Below are 22,434 nucleotides of genomic sequence, written 5' to 3'. Positions count from 1 at the left end.
TCCGTCCGGACCTAGCCCTGTGCTGCCCTCGGATGGAAGTTCTTTGCTGCCTTAGGACTGGGCTTTCGGGTGGAGAGCGATGCTTTTTCAAGCCCAACTCTGATGCTCCTGGAAGGGTGTGCGAGTGGAGTGCAGTCTTTAGCCTCTGCTGAGCTGGGTCTGCTGTGTGGACCAAACACCTCTCACGCACCTGGGGCCTGCTCCAGTCTCTCCTCTGCTCACTGCTTAGAAGGCCTTGATGGTCAGGTGGTAGATACACTTCTTTCTGGAGAAGCTCTTGAACCCATACCTAGGGGAATTTAGTTTATGATGATGCTTCTACCATCCCTGGAAAATTCTCTCTGTGTCTCTGTCTTTGTTCCTGCCTCTGCCTCTTTCTCTCTCTGTTTCTCTTTCTGTTTCTTTTTCTCTCTGTCTGTCTCTCTCTTCCTTTTTCTCTCTCTGTCTCTCTCCCAATTCGGTAAATTTTAAAAGTTAATTCATGTAACCCTTAATTCATTAACCCTTGCGAAATGATAGTTCTCAGTGTGGAGGGGGAGGGCAGAGCCTCCGTCCAAAATTGGGAAGATAGTCTCCAAGGGACCACATGTGTGGAAAGTCCCTGGACAAGAGACTTCGGTTGGATACAACCGTGCTCCGTCTTTCAAATGCCTGATATTTATGGTGTTTTCCATTTACATATCCTGCTGGATTTCTCCCTCCTTGGCTGGGAGACAGTCTCCACCCCTAGCCTGTGTCCCCAGGAGAGGCTGCTGCCTGGGGCTCTCGACAGAGCAAGTCCTCTGCTGTCTCTTTAAACCACACGTCAGGGTCTGACCTGCTGGGGCGATGGTGTGCGTGAGCAGGAACTGGATTTGAATCCATACTGGTTGCGTGACAACTTCGAGAAAAATCACTTCTCTGAGTTTGTTTCCGCTTTAAAGGATGATGTGGGGACAGAGCGGACACTCCATGAATTAAACAGAAAATAAGGCGAGGCAGTTAGGGCCTGCTTGCCTGTGTTCCTAGGTCTGGTCATGTATTCGGTTAACGTGTAAGAGCCGGGAGGCCACAGAACGGGCTCCGTGCGAGGTGTGGACATACAGCCGGGGGGCAAACACATATGAAGTCCCTGTTGTCACGGAGCTTAATTTCTAGAAGTCATACACGTAAGTACAACAGCAGTGAGTCAGGTGGAAATACGAGTTCTGGGGAAAGAGAAGAGTATGGAGGTTGGGGAGGGCTTGTGTGTGTGTGTGCACAGGTTTGCACACGTGGAGTGCACGTATGTGTTTAGTGGGGCAGTGAGGGAGAGTCTCATGGAGCAGATGATGTTGGGAGGTTGCCTGAAGGAAGTGAGAAAGCCGGCCGTGTGCGTGTGTGTGCACGCACGTGTGCAAGAGCATTCCAGGCGAAGGCTCTGCAGTGGGAGAGTGCTGGGGTCGAAGAACTGCAGACAGGCCAGTGCACCTGCATTGTCCTGAGATGGGCTGGCGTTCCGAGCAGTATCGACGGACAGATCACTCCGGGCTTCCAAGGCCACTGTCATGTCTCGGGCTTTGCTCTAAGCCAGAAGGCAAGCTTGGAGGGTTTGGGCCGGTGGAATGAGGTGATGTGACTCGGCATTTTACGAAGGTCGCTCTACACCTCTTTGGGGGTATAAGACTGTCTCAAGGAGCCAAGGGCTGGGGACGCAGGGCCCGTGGCTACGTTTCCAAGGCCCACGCTGTTCAGGGTGATCCAACGGGATCACCATCCAAGCCAGGCTTTTGAGGAGAGACAGCCAAACAGTAGCAATGAGAGTAGGACCCAGGTCCCATTTCCAGAAGGGCCTCACTCTGTGCTGGCACGGTAAGCAGTAGGAAAGGAGAAGTCCTGAGGCTGAAGGGCCCCAGCAAGCCAGAGGAGCCGACAGGACAGTAGAAATAGTGTGGGCTTGCCCTTCACTCCCAACGATAGGGGATTCGTAATGGAAAGTACGTTAGTGAAGAGACATCTCTACACTGGAGACTGAACATTCCAGAGAACGGTGGTGGTTCCTGCGGAATCTGGGTGGGGACTGGACTCATGGGCCCGAAGCCTTCCCTCCCTGTCCCCCATATTCCTATCCCCCCACCCCAGTGTACATTTGCAAGAGGCGAGAAGCAAGAGGGTTTGTGGTGGTTGACATAAGGTTTTGGGCAGCCGAGGGGGACACAGAAACAGAAGAGACAGCCTGCCATGTCCTGCTGCCCCTGGGCAGGATTTGAACCTCTTACGGAGCAGGGGATTGGAGTGAAGGTGGCAGTTTCCCTGGAGGTGTCTAGGAGCCTGGGTCTCCAGCCATGGGAACACATCCACTAGGAACACCTCCTTGCATGCCCTCCTAAAGCCGGGGGAGACTGCCACCTGCTGGCTGACATGAGTATTTTACCCTGAGGCTCAGCTTTGGACAACTATCAATTTGAGAGAAAGAAATGTGTGGTTGACATTTTCTCCAGGCTGGGTGCTGTCCATTTTTCTCTTTCAAAGCATCACAACTTCTCATCAGGTTGTATTTTCTTCATTCTAACACTTAGGGATACTCAGAAAAATAAAGCAGCTCGACCAAGATCGTTCAGTAGTTGGAAAACGGGATTCAAGCGCAGCTCTGCCTGCAAAGATGGTTACTTTAAAGAAGTTATGATCCCATTGGCTTTGCAAACTGGAAAGTGTTATGAGGGAACCAGCTTTAGGCGCGTGTCCTTGTGTACCGAATGGAAGAATGGATAAAGGAAGAAGTATGCCCATAGATGCTCCTCGAGGCACTTGGCCTAAGGGGTCAGAAGATCTAAGGTTGCAGTCCTAGCTCCGGCACTTCAAGGTCAAGTGAGCCTCAGAGAAGTCATTCACTGCTCTGAAACAGTTCCTTACCTGAAGCTGCAAACGTACTGGGCTAACGTGGGAGCTGCTCATTTTGACTGTGTGTGTGTGTGTGTGTGTGTGTGTGTGTGTGTGTGTGTTTCTGAGACACACTGAAAACTGTTTTCCAGTCTTGCTGAGGTTGGAGTGATTCTCAAGAGGAGACCCCTTTCCTGCTTCCTTCCTGAGCTTTATTTTTTTTTTATAATAATACTTTTTTATTATATTATGTTAGCCACCATACAGTACATCCTTAGTTTTTGATGTAATGTTCCATGATTCATTACTTGCGTATAACACCCAGTGCACCAGGCAATACGTGCTCTCCTTAATAGAGCTTTAAATTCGCTTGTGGGACTGGCAGTGGAGGGAGGAGGACAAGGGGAGGGAGCCCTCTGCTGGCCATAAGTATACCACACCCGCCCAAATCCTGGTGGTTTTGCGGGGCAGGGCACCTGTGAGGCCATCCAGCACCCCACTGAGGCCAGAGGACAAGGTAGCAGGAGCAAATGCCTTTCTTGTATGGGAGGGGGCCTTCCAAAGAGCAACGCTGATTTCGTCACTCCTGCCCTAAACACCATCGGCAACTCTCAGCTGCACTCAGAGGACATAAAGCCTTTGGGGCAAGCCCCCGGCCCCCCACCACCTTCACCCTCTGCGTTCTGCCATAGCCTCGCCTTGGCATTAATTCTATTCTAATCACAGTAACCTCCAAGGAGCTTCCCTGATTGCCCCCCTCCCCCAATCCAAAGTCCGAGGAGCAACGCCTAGTCCTATGGGACCCTATAGCCCCCCGGGTTCCTGAGGCTTATGGGGCCTTGACTTCAGCTCCACACACCCCTACTGAGCCGCATCTAGAAGACACTCCCTGCAGGAACTGAGAGCAGTTCCGGAACTGGGGTGTGGACGTGGAGCAGCTCTCTGGGACCCCAAGTCCTATGGGTTTTCCTTCCAAACGTCTCTCAGAACCGTATGCCCCATCTCCATGACCCCATAGCCACTCAAACTCCATCACCTTGCCCCTGTGCCCCTGCGGCCCCTCCCGTCTTGCAGGCCGCAGCACAAAGATGGTTTAGAGAAAAGATATGATCATAATCGTCCCCTGCTTAAAATTCCTTAGTAGCTTCCCACTGCATTTAGGAAAAAAGATCAAAATCCTCATCCTGGACCAAAAGAACCTGCAAGATGGGATTCCTAGCTTGCTTTCTGCACAGTCTGGCCATCTCAGGGCCTCTAGAGATCCTGCCTTCTTCCCTGGTTAATGCCTGCTTATCGTTTAGGTCACGATTCAGATGTCCTTTCTCAGGGAGCCCTTCCCGGTCAGGGTCAGGTCCTCGTTAGATATTCTCGGAGTGTCTTGGCTTTGTTCCCCAAGCCTACCCTGTTTGCTTGTCTGCTGTGGTGGTTGTTGCCGGCCTGCCCTGGCATGGAAGCTGCTCGAGAGACCAGGGCCCGTGGTTATTTTGGTCATATAGTGCTGGGCCTGTGGGGGGTATTCAGTACTGACTTTTAAGCAGAAAGCGGAAAGAGAATCTTGGGGGAGAAGAGAGAGCCAATCAGCACAACCCACCAGGGGCCGCCACCCTGTACTTGGCGTTGGGAGCAAATGGCATGGGAGGGGCAGGCTGAGAGAGGGAGACGGTGGGATGGATTGTCTCAAAGGGCAGGGATGTGTGGGCAGACACTGTGGTGGCCGTGGGGCAGCCAGCCTCCTTGGCTCTTTGATTTGCATTCCTTGTTCAAGGCTAGAAGTCCCTCTGCAGGTGTCCAGTGGGCAGAGTTCAAGTTAGGTGCCCCCGCTCCCACGGGGAGGAGGAGAGAATATTTTCCCCTGTGGCTTCCACGGTCGGAGGCCTGAGTGCAGTGAAAACAGCGGTGCCCAGGATCCCGGAGAGCAGGCCTGTCTGTCAGGGTCCCCGGGAGAGGCAGGGGTAGGGGGACTGTTTCTGAAGGTGCAGGCAGGGTGGGGGAGAGCCACAAGGCCTCGCACGGCCCCGGGTCCGGCAGCAGCTGTGGTGCAGGGACCATCCTTGGGCCTGAAGGGGCTCGAGGGGGGACAGCTATCTGACACCTGGAGAGACCGCTGAGTGGGGTCGGTCAATGGACAGGTGCTGTGCCTCTCCTAGGAGGGAAACTGTCAGCCCCTTGGTGATGCTACAGTGGTGGGGCTGGAAAATAAGATCCCTGACCCCCACCCCCATCCCCCAGTCTCCTGCTTTCAGTGTCCCAGCACTTCCCATTCTGATAGCCAGCCAGAAACCTGAGGGCATGGGGTCCCCTGATAGAATTCATGCGGGGTGGCCTCGAAGGGTACAAGCAGGGAGAAGGGAGGGGAACAGTTGGAGGAAGGGTAAAGGGAAGGCCAGACTCCCTGGGAATTCATTCTTAGTGGATAGGTGGTAGTGGAGAATTGCGGGAGCCCTTTCAGGATGGAGGCGTTTGCTTGGACAAAGCCAGAGTCAGCCCCTGAAGGCCATGTTAGGACTGGTGAGCTCATGCGTGGACCGGGATGTGGGCAGCACTGAGCGTGTTGGCTCAGGCCCTCCGGCCTGCCCATCCCCACATGGGGGCGTCTGCAAGCTTCCCAGGGCCAAGGTTAAGGACTCCTGTGTGATGGGGAATTTGACTCCAGCGTGGCTTCTGGGAAGTACCTCACCCGCCTCATTACCTCTGTATTTGCGGGGAGGGGACAGCGGTGGGGCGCAGAGCCTCCCAAGGGAGCCGTCAGCAGAGGGTTAAGCCTCCCGCTCGAGGCTTGGTTGTTACAGGGAGCCCGTTTGTTCGGGTTTACACAGCCAGGCGAGTGTTGCTATGGCAGAACTGCGGGCAACGAGTCTTATGATCTGGGACAGCCGATTGTGTATATAACGTGACAGCATTTATTAAAGCAAGATAAACTCAGCAGCTGAGGATCTGGCCTGAGCCATAAATTCTTCTCGGCCTCATGTCTGAGCCATCACATTCCATTTGAATGAGGCCTATCAGCCCAAACATTTTCATTAAATAAGTCCCTTTGCTGAAAATCCCCTAGAGAACCAACTAGGAATTGCTCCCCACCCCCACCTTCCCCCAACGCACCCTGTGTTCAAAGACAAATGTGTAATGTGTGGTTCTAACTGGATATTCGACCTTCCCCGAGTACAAACAGATCTGCTGTGCTGGGCAGTGAGTTCCCTCCATCACTAGATGCATTCAGGCTGAGGCTGGGGGACACGGGGTGGGAGGGGGAGATCTTCCTAACAGACATTCCTTCTAGTTCTAAGATCTTGGGATTGTAGGAAAGATCCAGCTGGACTTCCCCGCACTCCATCATTCCCTAACTCACGGCACACATGGCCCCAGGGAAGGAGGGATTTTCATCAGGGTCCCGAGGGAGAGCAAGAACACTGGGGCCGGAGACCTGAGTTGAAATCCCAGTTCTATGATTACTTGGGTGGGTGGCCACGGGCAAGTCACTGCACTCCTGTGAACCCCGGCCTGCCATGTATAAAGCCACCGTAGAGACAGCTAGTCCTTACTGGCATTTACTCTACACCAGGAACCACGTTAAGGGCCTCGTCTGGATGACATTTATTTTTTCCGCAGAAATGCTATGCAGTTAAGAAGCGTGAGTATTGGGAAACTGAGGCACAGAGAGGTTAGGGAACTAGGGGATGGTGGAGCCAAGATCTGAACTCAGGTAGTCTGCCTCTGGGCATGTTAATTCTTGCTGGATGACAACTATTTCCTCATCTACATCATGGAATTTCTAGAAGAGGGGTATAAAAGCATCTCTGAAACCATAAGCTCTTAGTCTTGAAAATACTGAGCAAGAAGCTGAATCTCAAGTGGTAACTTTTTCCAACCTCGTTCAACTTTGTTCAAAAAAGTGCTTTCTTTCCCAGCCTGTAGGCCCTCTTCCCTTCTTCCCTTCCTCCTCACTGTTCCTTCCAGGCCTTCTTCCTTCTGTTCAAATACATTGGCTTTGGTGGAATTCAGGCTCAACAATGAAAGGCAAAAACAACAGCCAAATTTAAAAGTACTTGTGCTTTTATTTAAAAAAAAAAATACAATCAGGTACTGTCCAGATGTGTTTTGGAAAGGAAGATCTCTTTAAAAATTCTTAGTTTTCATCGTCATTATAATTATATTAATAATATTAATCATATCCTTAAAATCGAAACAGTATTGCTTTTCTGGTTTTTGTTGCATGAAATGTAAAAAAAAAAAGGGGGGGGGGAGGGTGGGGACGGCCTCCCATGACAGACACCGAATCATCACGAACAAAAATAATGATACTTATACAGCTTTGTGTAAAATACAGCTGGTTCTACCACAAACTACCACTGTACAGCCTACCCCTCTCCCATTCCCAGAGCCACCCAAGAGAAGGACAACCACCGTGACGCCGTCCCTGGAAGATGTTTGCCGATTCAAACAACGAAACAGACACCTGTGGAGACTGTCGTCTTTGGTGCGAAGGAAGGACTCGCAGGGTCGGTGAGGCAGTGCTCCTGCCATCGGCCCGGTGATCCACGGTCAGCTTCATCTCCTGCCAGATACCCGGGTGTGGCTTGATGGTTGGACGGGTTGTATTGAGACTTTGGTAAAATCTGCTTCTTCCTCTGGGCCCTACTCCTCTCCCAGCCAGTTAGTTGGTCCCGGAATTTACGCCCGCTTGCGCCTGCCTTCGAGATTTCGGAAGTTGCTGGGTCTCAACTTCATCTCCGCAAACTGGATGGAATATTCGTGGCCCTTCCAGTGGAACCAGTTAACGCCCTGTGAAAAAGAGAAGACCTCCGGATTGGTTTCCACTAGGCAAGGTGTTCCCTGACCGCTGCTGCTTGGTCGACGGGAACAAAGGGAGTTCTGTTTCAACCTGACCATTTGGTAGCTCAGTAGCCCAGTCTATACTGATCTGGGTAGTGAGGGCTTGCAAAGCTGCTGGCTGAGTCTGACTCGATTTTTTAAATTTCAGTCAGAAGCCACCTGCGTTTGCATTGAGCTCTGAGGGGCCGTCGTGACACAAAATCGTGGTTCGTGAAACTTGCCGTCGGTAGGAGGAGGTGCTGAAGGAATTCAGGTCACGACTGGAGGTTACAGAACGGACGAGCTATATGCAGGGGAGTCTCTCACTGCCAGGATTCCCGTGGGGTGTTTTAATAAGGGTTCGTCCGGAATGGCAGGAGAACACAGGTGGAACAAAATCTTACAACCTGACCTAGAGGGTTAACTCTTCAGGCTCTTACTTGAGACATAAATGGTCTTAACCAGTCATCAAAGCTTTCTGGGCCTCAGTGTCGCCATCTCCCCCCCCTTAGGGTCTGATAGTGCCAACCTCGAAAGGATGCTATAGGGGTTCAGTGGGTTTGTAAGGGAGCGATCAGAGTGCCGGGCACGTTGCAGGTGCGAAGTAAATACGACTTCCCTCATCTCCAACAGGGAAAGGTATCCTTGGAAATTGCGCCAAAGTTTTTTTTTTTTTTTTGCCCGAGAAAAGATTATATTTGTGTCCAGACCCTCTTAAGGCCACGTTTGAATCTCCCACAGAGTCTACAGATAGTAGAGTCTGCCCGTCAAAACCCCCAGGGCCCCTTGCCCCAGCAGGGGAGGGGGGTTGGCTTCCAGCAGTGCTCCTAGGAGGCCACCACCTCATTTTCTGACCCCTCTTCTCTTTAAGCGGCATTGGGCTGTGAAGGGGGTTAATGGCTGGTGAAATGAGGCAAGAAAAGAGAGACCCTTTATAGGATTCTAATGGTTTGACATCCACCGAGCGTGGGCAGTCTCTGACTCTGACGGGCGGCTGGGACGTGAGAACGGCTGGCTCGGCCCGTGACCAAACGTGTCTGTGACTCCTCAGTTCTGGGGAGCACTTGGTGCCGGGCTGGATGCAAGCCCTCCTCGTTCTACGCTGGGGACAGAGGCCGGAGCGGGAACGTGACCTCGCCGAGTCCACACAGCTACCGGGGCAGAGCCAGAGCTGGGACGGGGCTCCCAGAACTCCTTTGTGGCCTCTCACGTCAGCCCCCATTGGAGGGGAGGGGGATGGAAAAAGAAGCTTCCTTCTGGGCATGTGTTTTTGTTTTGTTTCTGTTTTTTTCCCAGGAGGACTTTGTGTCACTCTGCGGCAGGGGACGAGGAAACAAAGGTGGTACAATAATGCTAGAGTGAAATGCTAGTGTCCTGGGGGCAACATCATTAAGGTGAAAAGAACACCCCACTTTCGCCCCACGTCAGCTAGATGGCCTCCACTTTATCTACTTTCCTTCTGGAGTTCAGACGAAGGTTCGAGGATTTTACCTGACCTGCAGTGTCCCCGAGGTCCCTCCTTGCTGGGAACAGATGTGACACCATGTCCCGGAGGTCGCTGCCCCGGGGTCTCACCGGGGACCGAGGGGCTCAGCTGCCCACCTGTCACCCGCGACCAGCTTCCCGAGCCCTGCTCCCAACCCTCGCAGTTGGCTCACCTGACTGTGGTTGTTGTCCCCGTACCTCCCCATCAGGTTGACACGGTGACAGTTCTTGTACCAGAAAGCCCCCTTGTAGGACAGAGCACAGTTGGTGATGGCTGAGTCCGTGTCCTTGTCGAAGGTGGAGAAGGATCTGCCGTTGTGATAAGCCATGGAGTCGCCTGCGGAGAGGAAATACAGATCTGAGGAGTCCAGCCGGGGTTTTCTCGTGGGCTCGGAAGGGCAGACCCGGGGTGGCGACTGAAAGATCCTGGGGTGGGCTCCCTTGAACCCTGGCCCCAGAATTCGTATCGAACACAGGACTGGAGGGAACAGGAGAGTCCCCCGCCCCCAACCCAAGGGCTCATTTCTTTTAGAAGCAGCATAATGTGGTAGGAAGAGCCTTGTGGGTGGCTTTGGAGGGTCCAGCTCTCACTCCCTCGTGTGACCTGGCCCACGTCAAGCCTCTTGCTGAGCCTCAGTGTTCGAATCTTCTAGAAAATGGAATTAGCACATGGATTCCATCCACCTCAGCGTGCTGTTGGGACAATCAACGGATATGAAGGTAGAGGGGTTTGCAAATAGCTGCGATCCTTGTTACTTTTATCGGGTTTTGCGTTCCTTTACATGACGGAGCTCAGAGAGGGAAAGGCGGCACTGATATTTTGAAGCGAGGTACAAAGCGTCTCAGATGCCTCTTTAACAAGGAAGCGACCGAGAGCAGGGAGGTATGGGTGAAACAGGATGCCCCCCCATGGAAAGCAGGCAGCCACGGAGGATGCAGCTCTCCCAGGGCTACCCTAGTGAGGGGGCTTTGGAAATAAATGCAGAGAGAGGCGGGTGGAGACCGCATTCCTGATGCTCAGGGACACCCCCTTCCCTCCCGCCCGCTAACAGTATCCTTCTTGCCTCAAGCCACTTCACTCAAAGAGATATTTATTGCCAGGTAATGAAATGTCAGAATTCTCTGAGGGACACAAGAATGAAAACAGTTTTGGCCCCTGGCTCTCTCTCTTCACTACCACCACACTGATCTCGAAAGAGCCTGGTCTCTCCTTAGACGGCCTATCTTTCTCTGGAGACTCTTCCCGTTATGGATGTTACCTCCCGGGGCTCAGAGAGGCTGGAAATGTACCACAGCTTCTGTCTTTTCTGTTTTCATGGACATAAAAAGCTGGGAAGGATGGCCGTACTGTTAGACCTGATCCCTCCTCGTTACCAAGCACACCTGTCTGCCGCCAAGCCTGCCCCTTGGGTCCACATCAGGCAAATCACCCAACTTTTCTGGGTCTCAGTTTCCTCATCTGTGTCATAGCAACATTGTCCTGGAACAGCATCCATGAGAACTGGAAGGGCGTAATGCTTGTGGAATATCCGCAAAAGGGAGATGCTCCCTCATAGGCCTGAATGCGTGTGGCTTCCTTGTAATTCCTCCTCTCATGTCGAGCCAGAAAATCACCCAGAGGCCACTTCAAGGCCATGCCACCTGCAAGATCTGAGCTACATTATGCACCAGACATGAACCGGAAGGCCACTTGGCAGGTGGTGAGCTTCTGGCCACGGGGGGATGTGGGCTGTGGCTGGACGGCCGCATGGCGGGGATGTTCTTGGAAAAGTGCACACAGCTTGGGGAAGGAGTGGATGGCCTGCTACTCAAATTGTGGTCCACAGACCAGCAACATCCCCGACAGTGGCACGGCCAGGGAAACCCGTAAGAAGCGCAGAATCTTGGTGTGTCCACCCCGGCCCATTAACGGGATCCCCGGGGGTCCTACACACACAAGAAATTTAAATAAACTTAGATGCACTGGATTAGGTGAGTCTTCAGGCCCCCAACAAACTGTTTATCAATCTAAAGTTGGTATCTAAAAATGGGCAAGAAAGAGACCGCTTTTTCTGATTCCCAGCCCTACTCTGTGTTTTGGTGACCAAAGTATCTACCCAGCTCCGCTCAGTTGCAGCTCGGGACTAGTACCAAGCAGGAGTCAGAGATGTGTTGATGTGGTAAGTGGATGGATTCATGAAGGAAGGAGCGAGCTGAACACCCAGGGAAGGCTTTCGAGGTCTCGGAGGCGGGGAGCGTGGCGGTCCCCTACCTGCGGTCCCGCTGTAGCCCTCCACCTTCAGCCTGTAGCGAGTCTTGGCATCCCCCACGCTGAACTTGTCGTAGACGGCGTACGCTGTCTTCCCGTGGTCGCGCAGGTCCACCCGGAGCTCGTACTGCCCTTGGGCTGTGATCTTGTGTAGGTTGTCCAGCCCTGCGGAGGACAGGTGCGGGTTACAGACGCACGAGTGACTGAGGCCGTTGCTCCTACTCCCTCCCCCCGGGAGGAGCAGCGGTTGGGCTCCAGAAAGAGGTTCGCCTGGCAGAGACCGGGCCTTGCGGTTTGGTCCGCTCCTCGCCGGCACAATGCCAGGTGAGAGAGGACGCTTCCGAGCCTCAGGTAAACTCGGGGTGACGTCTTTGCCCCGCCCACCCCCTAGCGCACTGTGAAGATCAAAGGAGGTAAGGTGGGGAAAGCTCCTTTTAACCTCCAAAGCTCCTTGCAGGAGAGAAGCCGTGGATGCCAACTGGGTGGACATTCCCCAGCACAGGCACCGGAACACGGAACAGTGCCCCCTGCAGGGAGATGGTGGGAAAGTGCGAGCTGCACCGATGGACGGATGGGTGAACGGATGGATGGATGGTTGGATGGATGGACAGATGACGGCTTGGTGGTACTGTGTGGGGAGATTTCAAGGGACAGCTCCACTGCTTATTGGCTAGATTCCTGTGGACACGTGACTTCATCCCTCTTTTCCTACGTGTAAGACAGAATTTTGTACCTTGCCCAGGTGCTAGGAGGTTCAAGGTTATGGCTATAAGGCCCATCTCAGCACCCAGAGCCCAGGACGGAAATGGTTAATAATATCGGTGAGGACGAGTCTGTAAGAGGTTCAGTGAACGACTTCAGGTTACGCTCATCCTTCAGCTCTGGTCGTTGGCCCTCCCTGGATCAGATTTTTATTTTTAATGACCTAGAGAATTTAAAGTCTTTTCCATGGAAGGGTTGATAGGCCATGTCTACTACCAGAGCTACTGTTTCCTCCTAGGCTCCCTCTCTCCCATGGGTTGCTGTAGCTTAGGAACAATGACAAGGAAGGCAGAAATGGGACACACACACGCAGGGCTGCATTACCGAGCCAGAATTCTTCTCTGCGGTCCCCAAACCCAGCAGCATAGGCTTTCCAGTTGCGGTAGAAATCCTCACGTCCATTCTTGCGTCTCAGGAACACCTGGAATATAACCAATGAATCAGGGCATGCTTTAGCTATTGGAAGAAAGAGAAGGCATCCTTCTGGGAGGAAGAACATCGGAACTGTGGGAAAAGCGCCAGTCCCCAGCTCTGTCCATCACTAATTGGCTGTAACTCTGGGCAGGCCACCTCCACCTGAAAGACAGGGATTAAAAATACCACCCAGCTTTGGGTGATGGCGATGTGTCCAGGTGGGCTCATCACTTGTTCTAAATGCAACACTCTGGTGTAGGATGTTGATGGGGGAGAGGCCATGCGCGTGGGACAGGCGTCTGTGGGCACTCTCTGCACGTTACGCTCACTTGGGCTGTGAACCTAAAACTGATCTAAAAATAAAGTTTAGGGGCACCTGGGTGGCTCAGTCGGCTATGCGTCTGCCGTCGGCTCAGGTCATGATCTCAGGGTCCTGGGATCCAGCCCCACGTCAGGCTCCCTGCTCAGCAGGGAGGCTGCTTCTCCCTCTCCCTCTGCCCTCCTCCCTGCTCTTGTTTTCTCTTTCTCTCTCTCTCTCAAATAAAAAAGAAATGGTTTATTAATTTAAAAAAATACTACCCAGCTCGAACAATACTTCACATAAAACTCTTAGTGGTAGATAGCAAATGCTAATTAATCCGCATAATGGGCTCCATGACCACCAACATATTTGTGCATCACAGAGTTGTTTGAGAATCAGATCAGATAAATTACAAGTAAATCATTTTCTCCTGGTTTTTATCCCTGGCTTCTTCCCCATTCCTTCGTTTCAGAGATGGTTCCTAAGCGTCTCTGGATGACAGGCACTATCTTGCAAAACCTCCAAACATTGGTGTCTGAGAACACGGGGAGGACCTGCCCTCCTCCCCGGACCCCACGCCTGAGAGGTCGGGATACTCACGATCCATCCGCCCCCATCAGAGGTCATGTCACAGAAGACTTCCAGAGCCTGGGCCTTATCGCCATTCAGATAAATGGTGTAGAGGCCAGAGGTCGTGTCTCCATTCAGCATTGCTTGGGAGCAGTCCCTGGGGAATGGGTACAGGAGTCCAACTGCGGGATAAGAAGGAAGAGCGGCCCTCTGAGAGCAGGTGGGTTGGGATAGGAGCATTCAGACTACGGCATATTGGCTAGATGCCTACGAGCACGCAGCTCAGCCTCTCTCCCACTCTGTTCTCCTGTGTGCGAGACGGGATTTCGCAGGGCTGCAACGAGCCTTTAGATATAAGCTCAGTCGCTTATATTCCTGGAAGATGCTAATGGTATCGGTGGGAGGAGAGCCGAGCCGCTGTGAGGAGCGAGTATCACGCTGACCTTGATCTACCTCGAGCGGCCAGGCGGCACCTGGTGAAGACCCAGGTACTGGCAGGATGGCCGGGTCTCTAGCACCAGTCGGTGGCTCGCCGTGGATCAGGGCACTCTACAGGCATCTAATAACCGTGCTTCCCAACTTCTTCAGAGGATTTGGGAGCCAAAGCCAAGGATTCTAGTCTTGAACTTGCACTCCCTTGCCTCGGGACCCTGGAATGGTCATTTAACAGTTCGGAGCCTGGGAGAGACCAAACAAGAACGCCTGGGGAATCTCCACGTGCAATCATGTGCCGTAAAAACAATGTAAAACTTGATAGGGGTGCCTGGGTGGCACAGCAGTTAAGCATCTGCCTTGGCTCAGGGCGTGGTCCCAGCATTGTGGGATCGAGCCCCACGTCAGGCTCCTCTGCTGTGGGCCTGCTTCTTCCTCTCCTGCTCCCCCTGCGTGTGTTCCCTCTCTCGCTGGCTGTCTCTATCTCTGTCAAATAAATAAATAAAATCCTTAAAAAAAATAAATAAAAAATAAATAAATAACTTGATAGAAATGGACAATCTTGGGGCCGTGCTGAGCAGGTGGGACAGAGAACGGAGGGTTCTGATCTGGCTGCCTTCACCTGAGGCTGCATCATGAGCTGTGTCCTGGTTTATCTCCCGGCCCCGGTCTGGGAGCATCTTTAGGGCACGATCAGCACCGGGTGTGAGGTCTGGCCAAAGGGGCTTTGGCTTCTGCAGCTCCCTCAGTAGGGGTGCGCAGAGTGACCGGAGTGAAGTGTGAAGGGCAGGAGGCAGGGCGGGGCTGCACTCTGTGTATCCCACGGTCAGGGCTGTCCAGGGGCCCAGTCCTCCCTTCCTCAGGAATGCGTGTGTCCTCTTCATGCACCAGAGAAACGCCTTGCACATCTGTCATCTGCAGACGACCCCTGGTGGCAGGGCGCAGGGCTGCTCTCCGGGGCCTGGAAACCCTGAGCCCAGATCTGCCTCTCGCTCGTGCTAGACCCTGGAGTCATTGAGTCTCTGGGAGCCTCAGCTTCCCCGGCAGAGACCTGGGCCTGATGATCCTACCAGCTTGCCGGCAGGACTGGTTTTGATTTCAACCATAGACAGGCTTTGTGAAGGTTGACATGATGAAGGAGAAAAAAACGGGACCCGGCTTCCAATGAGCGCGGCCCACGGCCCCACACTGGGCTAGGAGTTCAGACACAGCACAGGGTCCTCGTGAGGAAGGGATGCTTGTGAATCCCACTGTATAGATGGAGACACCGAGGCTTGCAGAGTGGTGGTAACTTTCCTAAATCACCCAGAGCAAGTGGTGGAGATGGGGCTTGTATCCAGAGGTCTCCCTACTGGCCCTCCTTCCCTTTCACCACGAGGCCCTCAACCTCCTGCACCCACATTCCTCGGGCTCTCAGGGAGTAGCAGGCACTGATTCTTTTAAGAGATTTGATGGAAAAATTCTGTCAAAGTCAGAGAAGTGGAGGGTCGGTCTAGTCTCACAAAGTTCGATCTCAAGGCCCCACTGCACCCTGAGCCCCTTACTTGTGGTAAAGATGGTCTGGACCAGCTTGCTCCTCAGGGGCCCATTCAATGCCTGGATCTTGGCTGTGTAGTGGGTGGAGGGGCTCAGCTCCGCCAGGCTATAGGAGGTGGTTTCTGGACCCAGAATGACTTCCTAAGGGCAGAAGAAAGAATATAATAGTTATTTGCCACATAAGTCCTCAGGGTACAGATGAGACATTCATTCATTCACCCATCCATTCATTTCTTCATTCAAACGAATCCACTGAGTCTCACTCTGTGTCAGGCTCCATGTTCACTTTTGGGACATCAGAGATGGGGAAAGTGCAGCATGAGCAAAGGTCCTGAGGCCAGAAGGGGCAGAGTAGGAGGTAATGACCTACCTGAACCACACTTGGTTTTGGGTGCTGGACTGGGGGAAGAAGTGGACAAAGACCAGATTACAAAGGGCCTTGAGTGCCAAGCCTATGGAATCCGAAGTTTATCACGATGAGGAATGTGGATTCCCAGAAGGTTTTTGAACAAGTGAATGAAGTGAACCCAGCTTAACTTGGTTGCAACATGAATCACACAAAGGGCAAAAGGTTTAGATTTTGAGACCAGTGGTCCCTAATACGGCTCTTTTTCACAGTCCTCTGGGAAGCTTTAAAATAATACACCACCCAGGCTCCATCCCAGACTGGCTGCTTCACAAGAGCCAGAAGGGGGCTCTGCCAGGTACGTATGTAAGAAGCTCCCCGAGTGATTCTGATGCAGTCAGTTTGGGGCTCTCCTGAGTCAGGGGATGACTGGAGTAGCTCAACAGGCATGGCACAGGGAAAGCCTGAGCCGACCCTGCATATCTCTTTCTAGAAGAGAGATGTCCAGGAGAGGTGTGTGTGTGCCTCTGCCGCCAGACCTCTTCTAACTCCCCCCGTAGTTTGGGACTGCTCACTGCGACTCTGTTCAGAGGACATTCGTTTCAGCTTTCAGGAGGTCTTCCTCCTTTTCAAATCCTCTTTCTAGCTTCCAGTGCCTGCGAATTCACCTTTTAGCAGATGACCTTGGTGTCTGGGATTGGAATTCACCGTCACCACTAGCAAACCCAACCCAACGGTGTCTGCAACCTGCAAACACGGTCGACGAGGTGCAGGCAATAATGAGCCAGTGTGGACGCCCCTGCAAGGTCTTCTCGCATCCTCACTCTGGGCAGGTGAGGTTACCCTGATTCTTGCATGAGGGCTGAGGGGCTGACTTCCAGAGCAGCTGACGGACTTGCTCTCAAGCCATCATTTGTTGGTGGCAGGGGCTGGTCTTACCTCCTGTCTCCCCACATCCTGTCCAGAACTCTCTCCTCCTACACCAGCTGATTTCTTGAGGGAAACATACAGAGTCGGGGACTGGACATGCAAGAAGGTAAGTCAGTAGGCTGACCCTGGCGACCCAGTGACCTTTATGTGGCCCCCAGGTCTGGTCCCTGGGGAAGGATCAGGTATAAAGCCGGGTTCATTCAATGACATGGGGATACAATTACCGCTCAGCTCTCTAGGCTGCTGTGCAAAGCCCTTTTCTAGGCCATCAGGGAAGACTGAAACGAGGCTCAGGACTCGAGGAACACTCAGTCCTAGAATGCTTGCTGGAAAGGGACTTGCAAGGCTGGTGAGTCCAATGCACTCATTTTACAGATGGGAACACGACACCCAGAGAAGGTAAGGGACTCGCCTCCATGCACACAGTGAGTTAGCTCGTTGTTATGCCAACTCAAAGAAGGGCCATGGTGGTAACCAGAGGTGTGTGTCCGCTTCTAGTGAAACATGGCGGACTGGAAATGCCAGTTTAGCTCTGCTTTCTTCTGAAAGCCCCCACAGTGAGAGTGAAGGGATACAAAGTACAGGCCCATGAGGATGAAGTGGAGGACAGACGAGACAGACAGAGGTGTGCGATGTCCACAGAATCCTGACGGGTGGGAAGGGGTGTGGTGGGGTGACAGCGAGGGGGTAGAGCCCAGCGGGCTGGGGGATAGCTGGCTGAGCTGGGTGGGGGGCGGCGGCCTGAAGCTGGTTCACGAATGCCACAGGGCCCAGCAAGTTCAGGAATGGAATGTGTACAAAAGCAAAGAGGCCTTTGAAGGCCAGTGTGGGGCATGGCTGAACAAAAGTTTGTTTAACAGCATAAATAAGGAACAGACTCCAGCTCTCCCCATCTCCCTCCCACCCCCAGTCTGGATGACTGTCCTTTCCAGTCCAGATGAAAGGCTGAGGTGTACTCTTTGGAGACACCGAGTCAGAGAGAAGACTCTGGATTCAAATCCACCAGGCCCAGCAGAGCTACGCGGGACACAGAAGTGAAGGTATGCACACAGTGGGGGCCCAGGCTCTTCCTCGGGCTATGCTCCTAGCGGCTTGGTTTGAAGGGGCTGGAGGACCCTCTAGAGAGGAGGACTAGCTCAAGAGAAAAGGCTTACAGAACTGCTACATGCGAGTCCCCCAACTAAATTGCTGGGCACCTGCTTACTCTACGGTGAGCCCCATTAGTTGACAAACCCCGTGTCTGCAACTGGAACTCCCACTAGGCTGTTTCATTCTCGGCTCAAGTACAAAAGGACCCTCAGACATTGGGCGGAAGTCTCCAACGTGAAAGATAAAGACCCAAACCAAACAACAGCAGTGAAACATAAAGAAAAAAAAAAGGAACTTTGAAGAAATACTATGTAGGTTGTAGAATAAAATGCCAGTAACGTATATTCTTAGAGATAAACAGAAGATGATACGTGGAAAACAAACAACACGCTAGAGAAAGATGGATGAGCAGGGAATCAGGAAAAGATCTTGGAAATGTAGAGTGCGATGACCAGTATGAAAAGTTCAATAACAAGTTCAGAAAATAAAGTTTTGAGATCAAGTTCACTTGCGTGAAAGGAAGGGCTAAAGTTATTTCAAGTTGGAAAGTAAAAGAAAAGATGTTAATGGGTAGAGAATATAAATAACCATTGCTGTAAATAGCATTAACAGTTGTCCTAAAAACACGGTGATGTATGTTTCAATATCTGAGGGAACGATGCCATCTGCGAGATTGTATATACGGCAAAGATGCCAAAGACGCCCTTGGCTTTTGCTCAGTAAAACATGAAAAGACCATGCATCCGGCTCCTAAAATGTCCTCGAGTCTTGTGAGCCCTGGTTCTTGACCTTGGCGGGCTATCAAAACTGGAGTCTGGTTAAAATGAGACAGGGGGGCTGGAGCATATGATCCAGAAGGTCTGGCATGGCATCCAGTCCCTGTTAATTTTTTTTTTTTTTTCCAGCTCCCTAGCTGCACGGAGATGGAGAAACAGCCCGGGGTGATTCTTCTCTCCCCTAAGGATCATGTACAAGTTTCAAACAGCAGCGGGGAGTTTATCTACTTCAAGATACCTTGACTGTACCATCGACGGATTCATACACCAACAGATAACCGGTGACAGGTGCCCGGGGGGGTCTCCAAGTGAGGAGGGCAGTTTCTGACTGAACCTCAGTAGCAGTGAAGTCTCTTGGAGAATCGACATCTGCAGAAGATAAGTCACTTGTTAGCAAATACATCAGCAACTCTAGGACAAAAACCCCTTGGCTGGGTTATCAGGAAGCCTGGCTTCAAGTCCTTTCCCTACCGTTGATCTATATGACCTTGGGCAGACCTCCCCCATCTGTAAACGAGGAGGCTGAGTCAGAAGACAGAATTCTCTGTGGCTCGTTTCATCCGAAGGGCCAGATTTTCCTGAGCCCAACACACTCTTGATTGGCCTTGGGTGGATTTGGGGAGAAACACACAGCTGTGAACATGATTCCCAACCCCTCTTGCTCTTCAGTAAGGGGACAGATGAATGCTGATATTGGCGTTCATCCCTACCGAGAGGACGCTTCTTCTCTTTCCCTGCTTGCTACAGTTTGTGAAAAGATCCCAATGTATAAAAACCCAATGCACATCTAGGAAAAAGTGCCTGAAAAATCCTTCTCTTAAAAATATTTCCCTGCCTAGAACAGCCGTCATTAAATACTGGGTTGAGGGCCAATGGGGACTGGTTTTCCACTTAAAAAAGCCCTCCTCTTAAAACCGTTTCCTAGTCCGTGGGGAGAACAAGGTCACTTCAGTTCAAAAGGAAATGGTGTGTTTCTCAAGGTCCCGATTGAGTGGGCACTGGTGAACTTAGCTGATGCTGATGTCATCACATTGCAAGGATCTGACTTAAGAAAGAAGGGGTTGGAAAGCATGACCGTTCGAGATGGAGGCTGTGGGTGGGCTTCTTCCAGCTCCTGGCGTCTCTGTACCTGTTGTGAACTTGGTAGTGATGATTGAGCTCTTCTGGGGCCCTTTCTCTGCAAAGATCCTCAGCGTGTACTCCGTGGCAGGCTCGAGGTCGGTCAGAGCGTACTCCACTGTGTTCCCGGACACCGTGCGCGTAATTTCTGGCACTGAACATGAAATACGCACACTGAGACGGTTACCGCTTCCCGTGTGAGCCATCAGCACACTTGGCACACTGCGCACACACCTACTTCTAGCAGAAACTTTCAGTGACCCTGCAGAAAAGCAGGTCTGATTTCTGAAATGACTCACACCCTGTTCTCTCTCTTGAGCGCTCACCTCATATACAAAGGCTTTATCATATGGAGACTAGATTTTTCCAGGCACCAAATTGGGAGGAAGGGGCCTGGGGGTCAGGAGGTGTTTCCACATGGTGCTGGCTGCAGGAGCTCCCAGCTGAGATGGAGGAAGAGCTGGAGGAGAGCTGCAGCTAATGTCTCCAAGCCTCGGGCTCCCAGATTGAACGTGTCCCGTTACTGGCTTCCCCCTCTCTCTCACTTACTCTCATGTCCTTTTATAATCTGGCAAATGTTGTTAAATCACGAGACTGGAGAACCATAAAACTCGGGCAGCTGCAGACACTCTAGAGCCTGGTTAGTGCCTCTCAGACCCACTGGGTCAAGGCCATGGTGGAAACCAAAGCATGGTGCCAGGTGCGTGTGTTTATTTCCTGATCACAGGTGACCGACCACCTTGGCTGGCCAGGGACTGAGAGGTTTGCCAGGGTGTGGGACTTCAGTGTTAGAACTGGGGAAGTCCCGGGCAACCTGGGATGAGTTGATCGTTCTGTTTAGCATCCATGAAGCTCCCTCTCCTGGACCAGGCCCTTTTCTAGGTCTGCGCACTCATCTCGTAACCCCTGCGAACTGTGCTCTGGTTTCCTGTAGGTATGACACCACCAGCTTCCCTGACTCAGAGGAGCTCGCTCATCAGGGATATTTAAGAACTGAAGAGATGAATGAACGAGTGAATGAATGAATGAATGAATGAATGAATGAATAGAAGAGTAAAAAGAATAACCCCCCAAATCTCTCTTCCCTCACTCTCCAACTTGTGCCATGCTCCTAAAGATCTCTCTTAGCTAGTGGCCCAGGGCTGACCGAAGATTTTCAGAGGCCCCAGGCACGGTTACAGTGCCCCTTCATGTTGTCACTGCAAGTCAAACAATTCTGAACCGTAAAACAGGAAACTTACATATGCTTTGGGATTCAGACAGTAGAGTCTTTTTCTAGGGTAACACATGACAGAGGCATGAATTCATTCACTCAAAGACAATCTCTTTCTCCCCTCTCTTACTTGTATTTGACCTTATGTTTGGGTGGCCACGGTGTGTTGTGCCCCAAACATGTGTTCAGTCGGCCAACTAAGTAAATTAATTAGCACAGATGTCTGCAAAGACGAGGAGCAATAATTTCTGATTTCTCCATCACATCTGTTACAACTGGCCTCCTCCGTAGCCTCCAAGAGGCCCAGTGGCTCCTGAAATAGCTTGTTTAAGACTCCAGATTCCAAACTCCTTCTTCCTAAGAGATGGGAGCTGCTGCCGGAGAGGGAGGCTCATGGTGACAGGCAGGGAGACTAGCAGGAGGCGGGGGACAGGCTGGGGGAATGCATGCAGGCTGCGGACGTGCCCTTTGTTTTCCTTTAAATGGCCTACCGGCCTTCCTTGGTATGAACACGACATGGATGCTCTTCGCTTGTAACAAGCACAAGAGGATGGGGAAGGCCTCCCTTGCCACCCTCTGGCCAGGCCCTCTGCAACGACCTATCCAGCCCTGGCCTTCAGCCCACGAGTCTATTCTGGGAGCCGCAAGGACATCACTGGCCCTTCCAAGCTACCCAGGTATTTTTGCCATCCTGGGCCAAACGTGGCAGGGAAGACGAGATCAGCACGACAGACACTCCTCCTGGTGGGGAGGGTCTTAGACATGGCCTTACCTCTCTCCCCTGTGTAAGAGATGACGTAACTATCCACAGGGGCGATGGCTGGCTGCCACATGGCCAAGGCTTCCGTGTCGGTGATGTTGGCTGTCACCAGGCCAGATGGGCCATCCAGAGCTGCAAAGAAAGATGATGAAATGTTGGAGAGCTAGGCAGTCGTGGGGTCAGACATCAGACCACAGCTGCTCTCTCACTGCTCCTGGACTCCTGATGTTGGGACACGGCACCTGGTGTTGGGACACGGCTCCTGGTGTTGGGACATGGCGCCCGGTGCACGGACAGTTCTATGTCCTGAGTCTGGCACCAGGACGCCCTGGGTTTGAGTCATGATTCCTTCCTTGCTGGCTGGGTTCTCTCGGGTCTCTCTCTCCCCACTTGTACAATGGGGATCCTCATTCTGTCCGGCTTTATCCTCAGTGTTATCCTGATGCTCACGTGATGGTATAGGTGGGAAGGAGCTATCTAAACCGGAAAGGGCTGAACACATGATGAGGGTTATTCTTATTGTTCATATCACTGTTCCCAGGGAAAGAGCTTAGAAAAACAGGGAGCCCCCCAGAGTCAAGGCTGCAGGAGGCTCTTCTGGGCTTTGAACGATAGCTCCAGTTAGGTGGCTGGTGGGCAACATGCAGCCAGGCCCCAGAGGCTGGCGGTCCCCGGTTCTACTGTGGCTTCTCTGCCTGGCGTCTGTGTGCCCTTCTCCAAACCTCATTTCTTCAGGTGTCAGAGAGAGGCTGCTAGAAGGATGAACTAGATGTTGCGTGTGTGAAATGTGCTGGGGCAGCGCTCGC

General features: G+C 52.3%; 1 protein-coding gene across 9 annotated transcripts in view; it reads right to left on the bottom strand.

The window, feature by feature from the left end:
* Window positions 1-6,866: 6,866 nt before the first annotated feature.
* Window positions 6,867-22,434, bottom strand: part of TNC (tenascin C) — a 92,278-nt gene continuing 76,710 nt past the window's right edge. For all 9 annotated transcript variants that reach the window (XM_087869426.1, XM_087869421.1, XM_087869422.1 and 6 more), the window contains 9 exons: window positions 21,641-21,760; window positions 19,666-19,809; window positions 18,775-18,905; window positions 15,404-15,536; window positions 13,458-13,609; window positions 12,467-12,563; window positions 11,384-11,545; window positions 9,306-9,469; window positions 6,867-7,617 (listed from right to left, as the gene is read on the bottom strand). In XM_087869426.1, coding sequence (XP_087725552.1) covers window positions 7,507-7,617; window positions 9,306-9,469; window positions 11,384-11,545; window positions 12,467-12,563; window positions 13,458-13,609; window positions 15,404-15,536; window positions 18,775-18,905; window positions 19,666-19,809; window positions 21,641-21,760 — 1,214 coding nt within the window. In that variant the 3' untranslated portion in view covers window positions 6,867-7,506. The remainder of the gene's footprint in view (window positions 7,618-9,305; window positions 9,470-11,383; window positions 11,546-12,466; window positions 12,564-13,457; window positions 13,610-15,403; window positions 15,537-18,774; window positions 18,906-19,665; window positions 19,810-21,640; window positions 21,761-22,434) is intronic.

The sequence above is a fragment of the Ursus americanus genome, chromosome 18 (assembly GCF_024610735.1).
Source record: "Ursus americanus isolate L20-20 chromosome 18, mUrsAme1.1.p, whole genome shotgun sequence".
In the NCBI taxonomy this organism is placed as follows: Eukaryota; Metazoa; Chordata; class Mammalia; order Carnivora; family Ursidae; genus Ursus; species Ursus americanus.
Note: the sequence above shows the minus strand (reverse complement) of the source record. Positions and strands in the feature narration are given on the sequence as shown.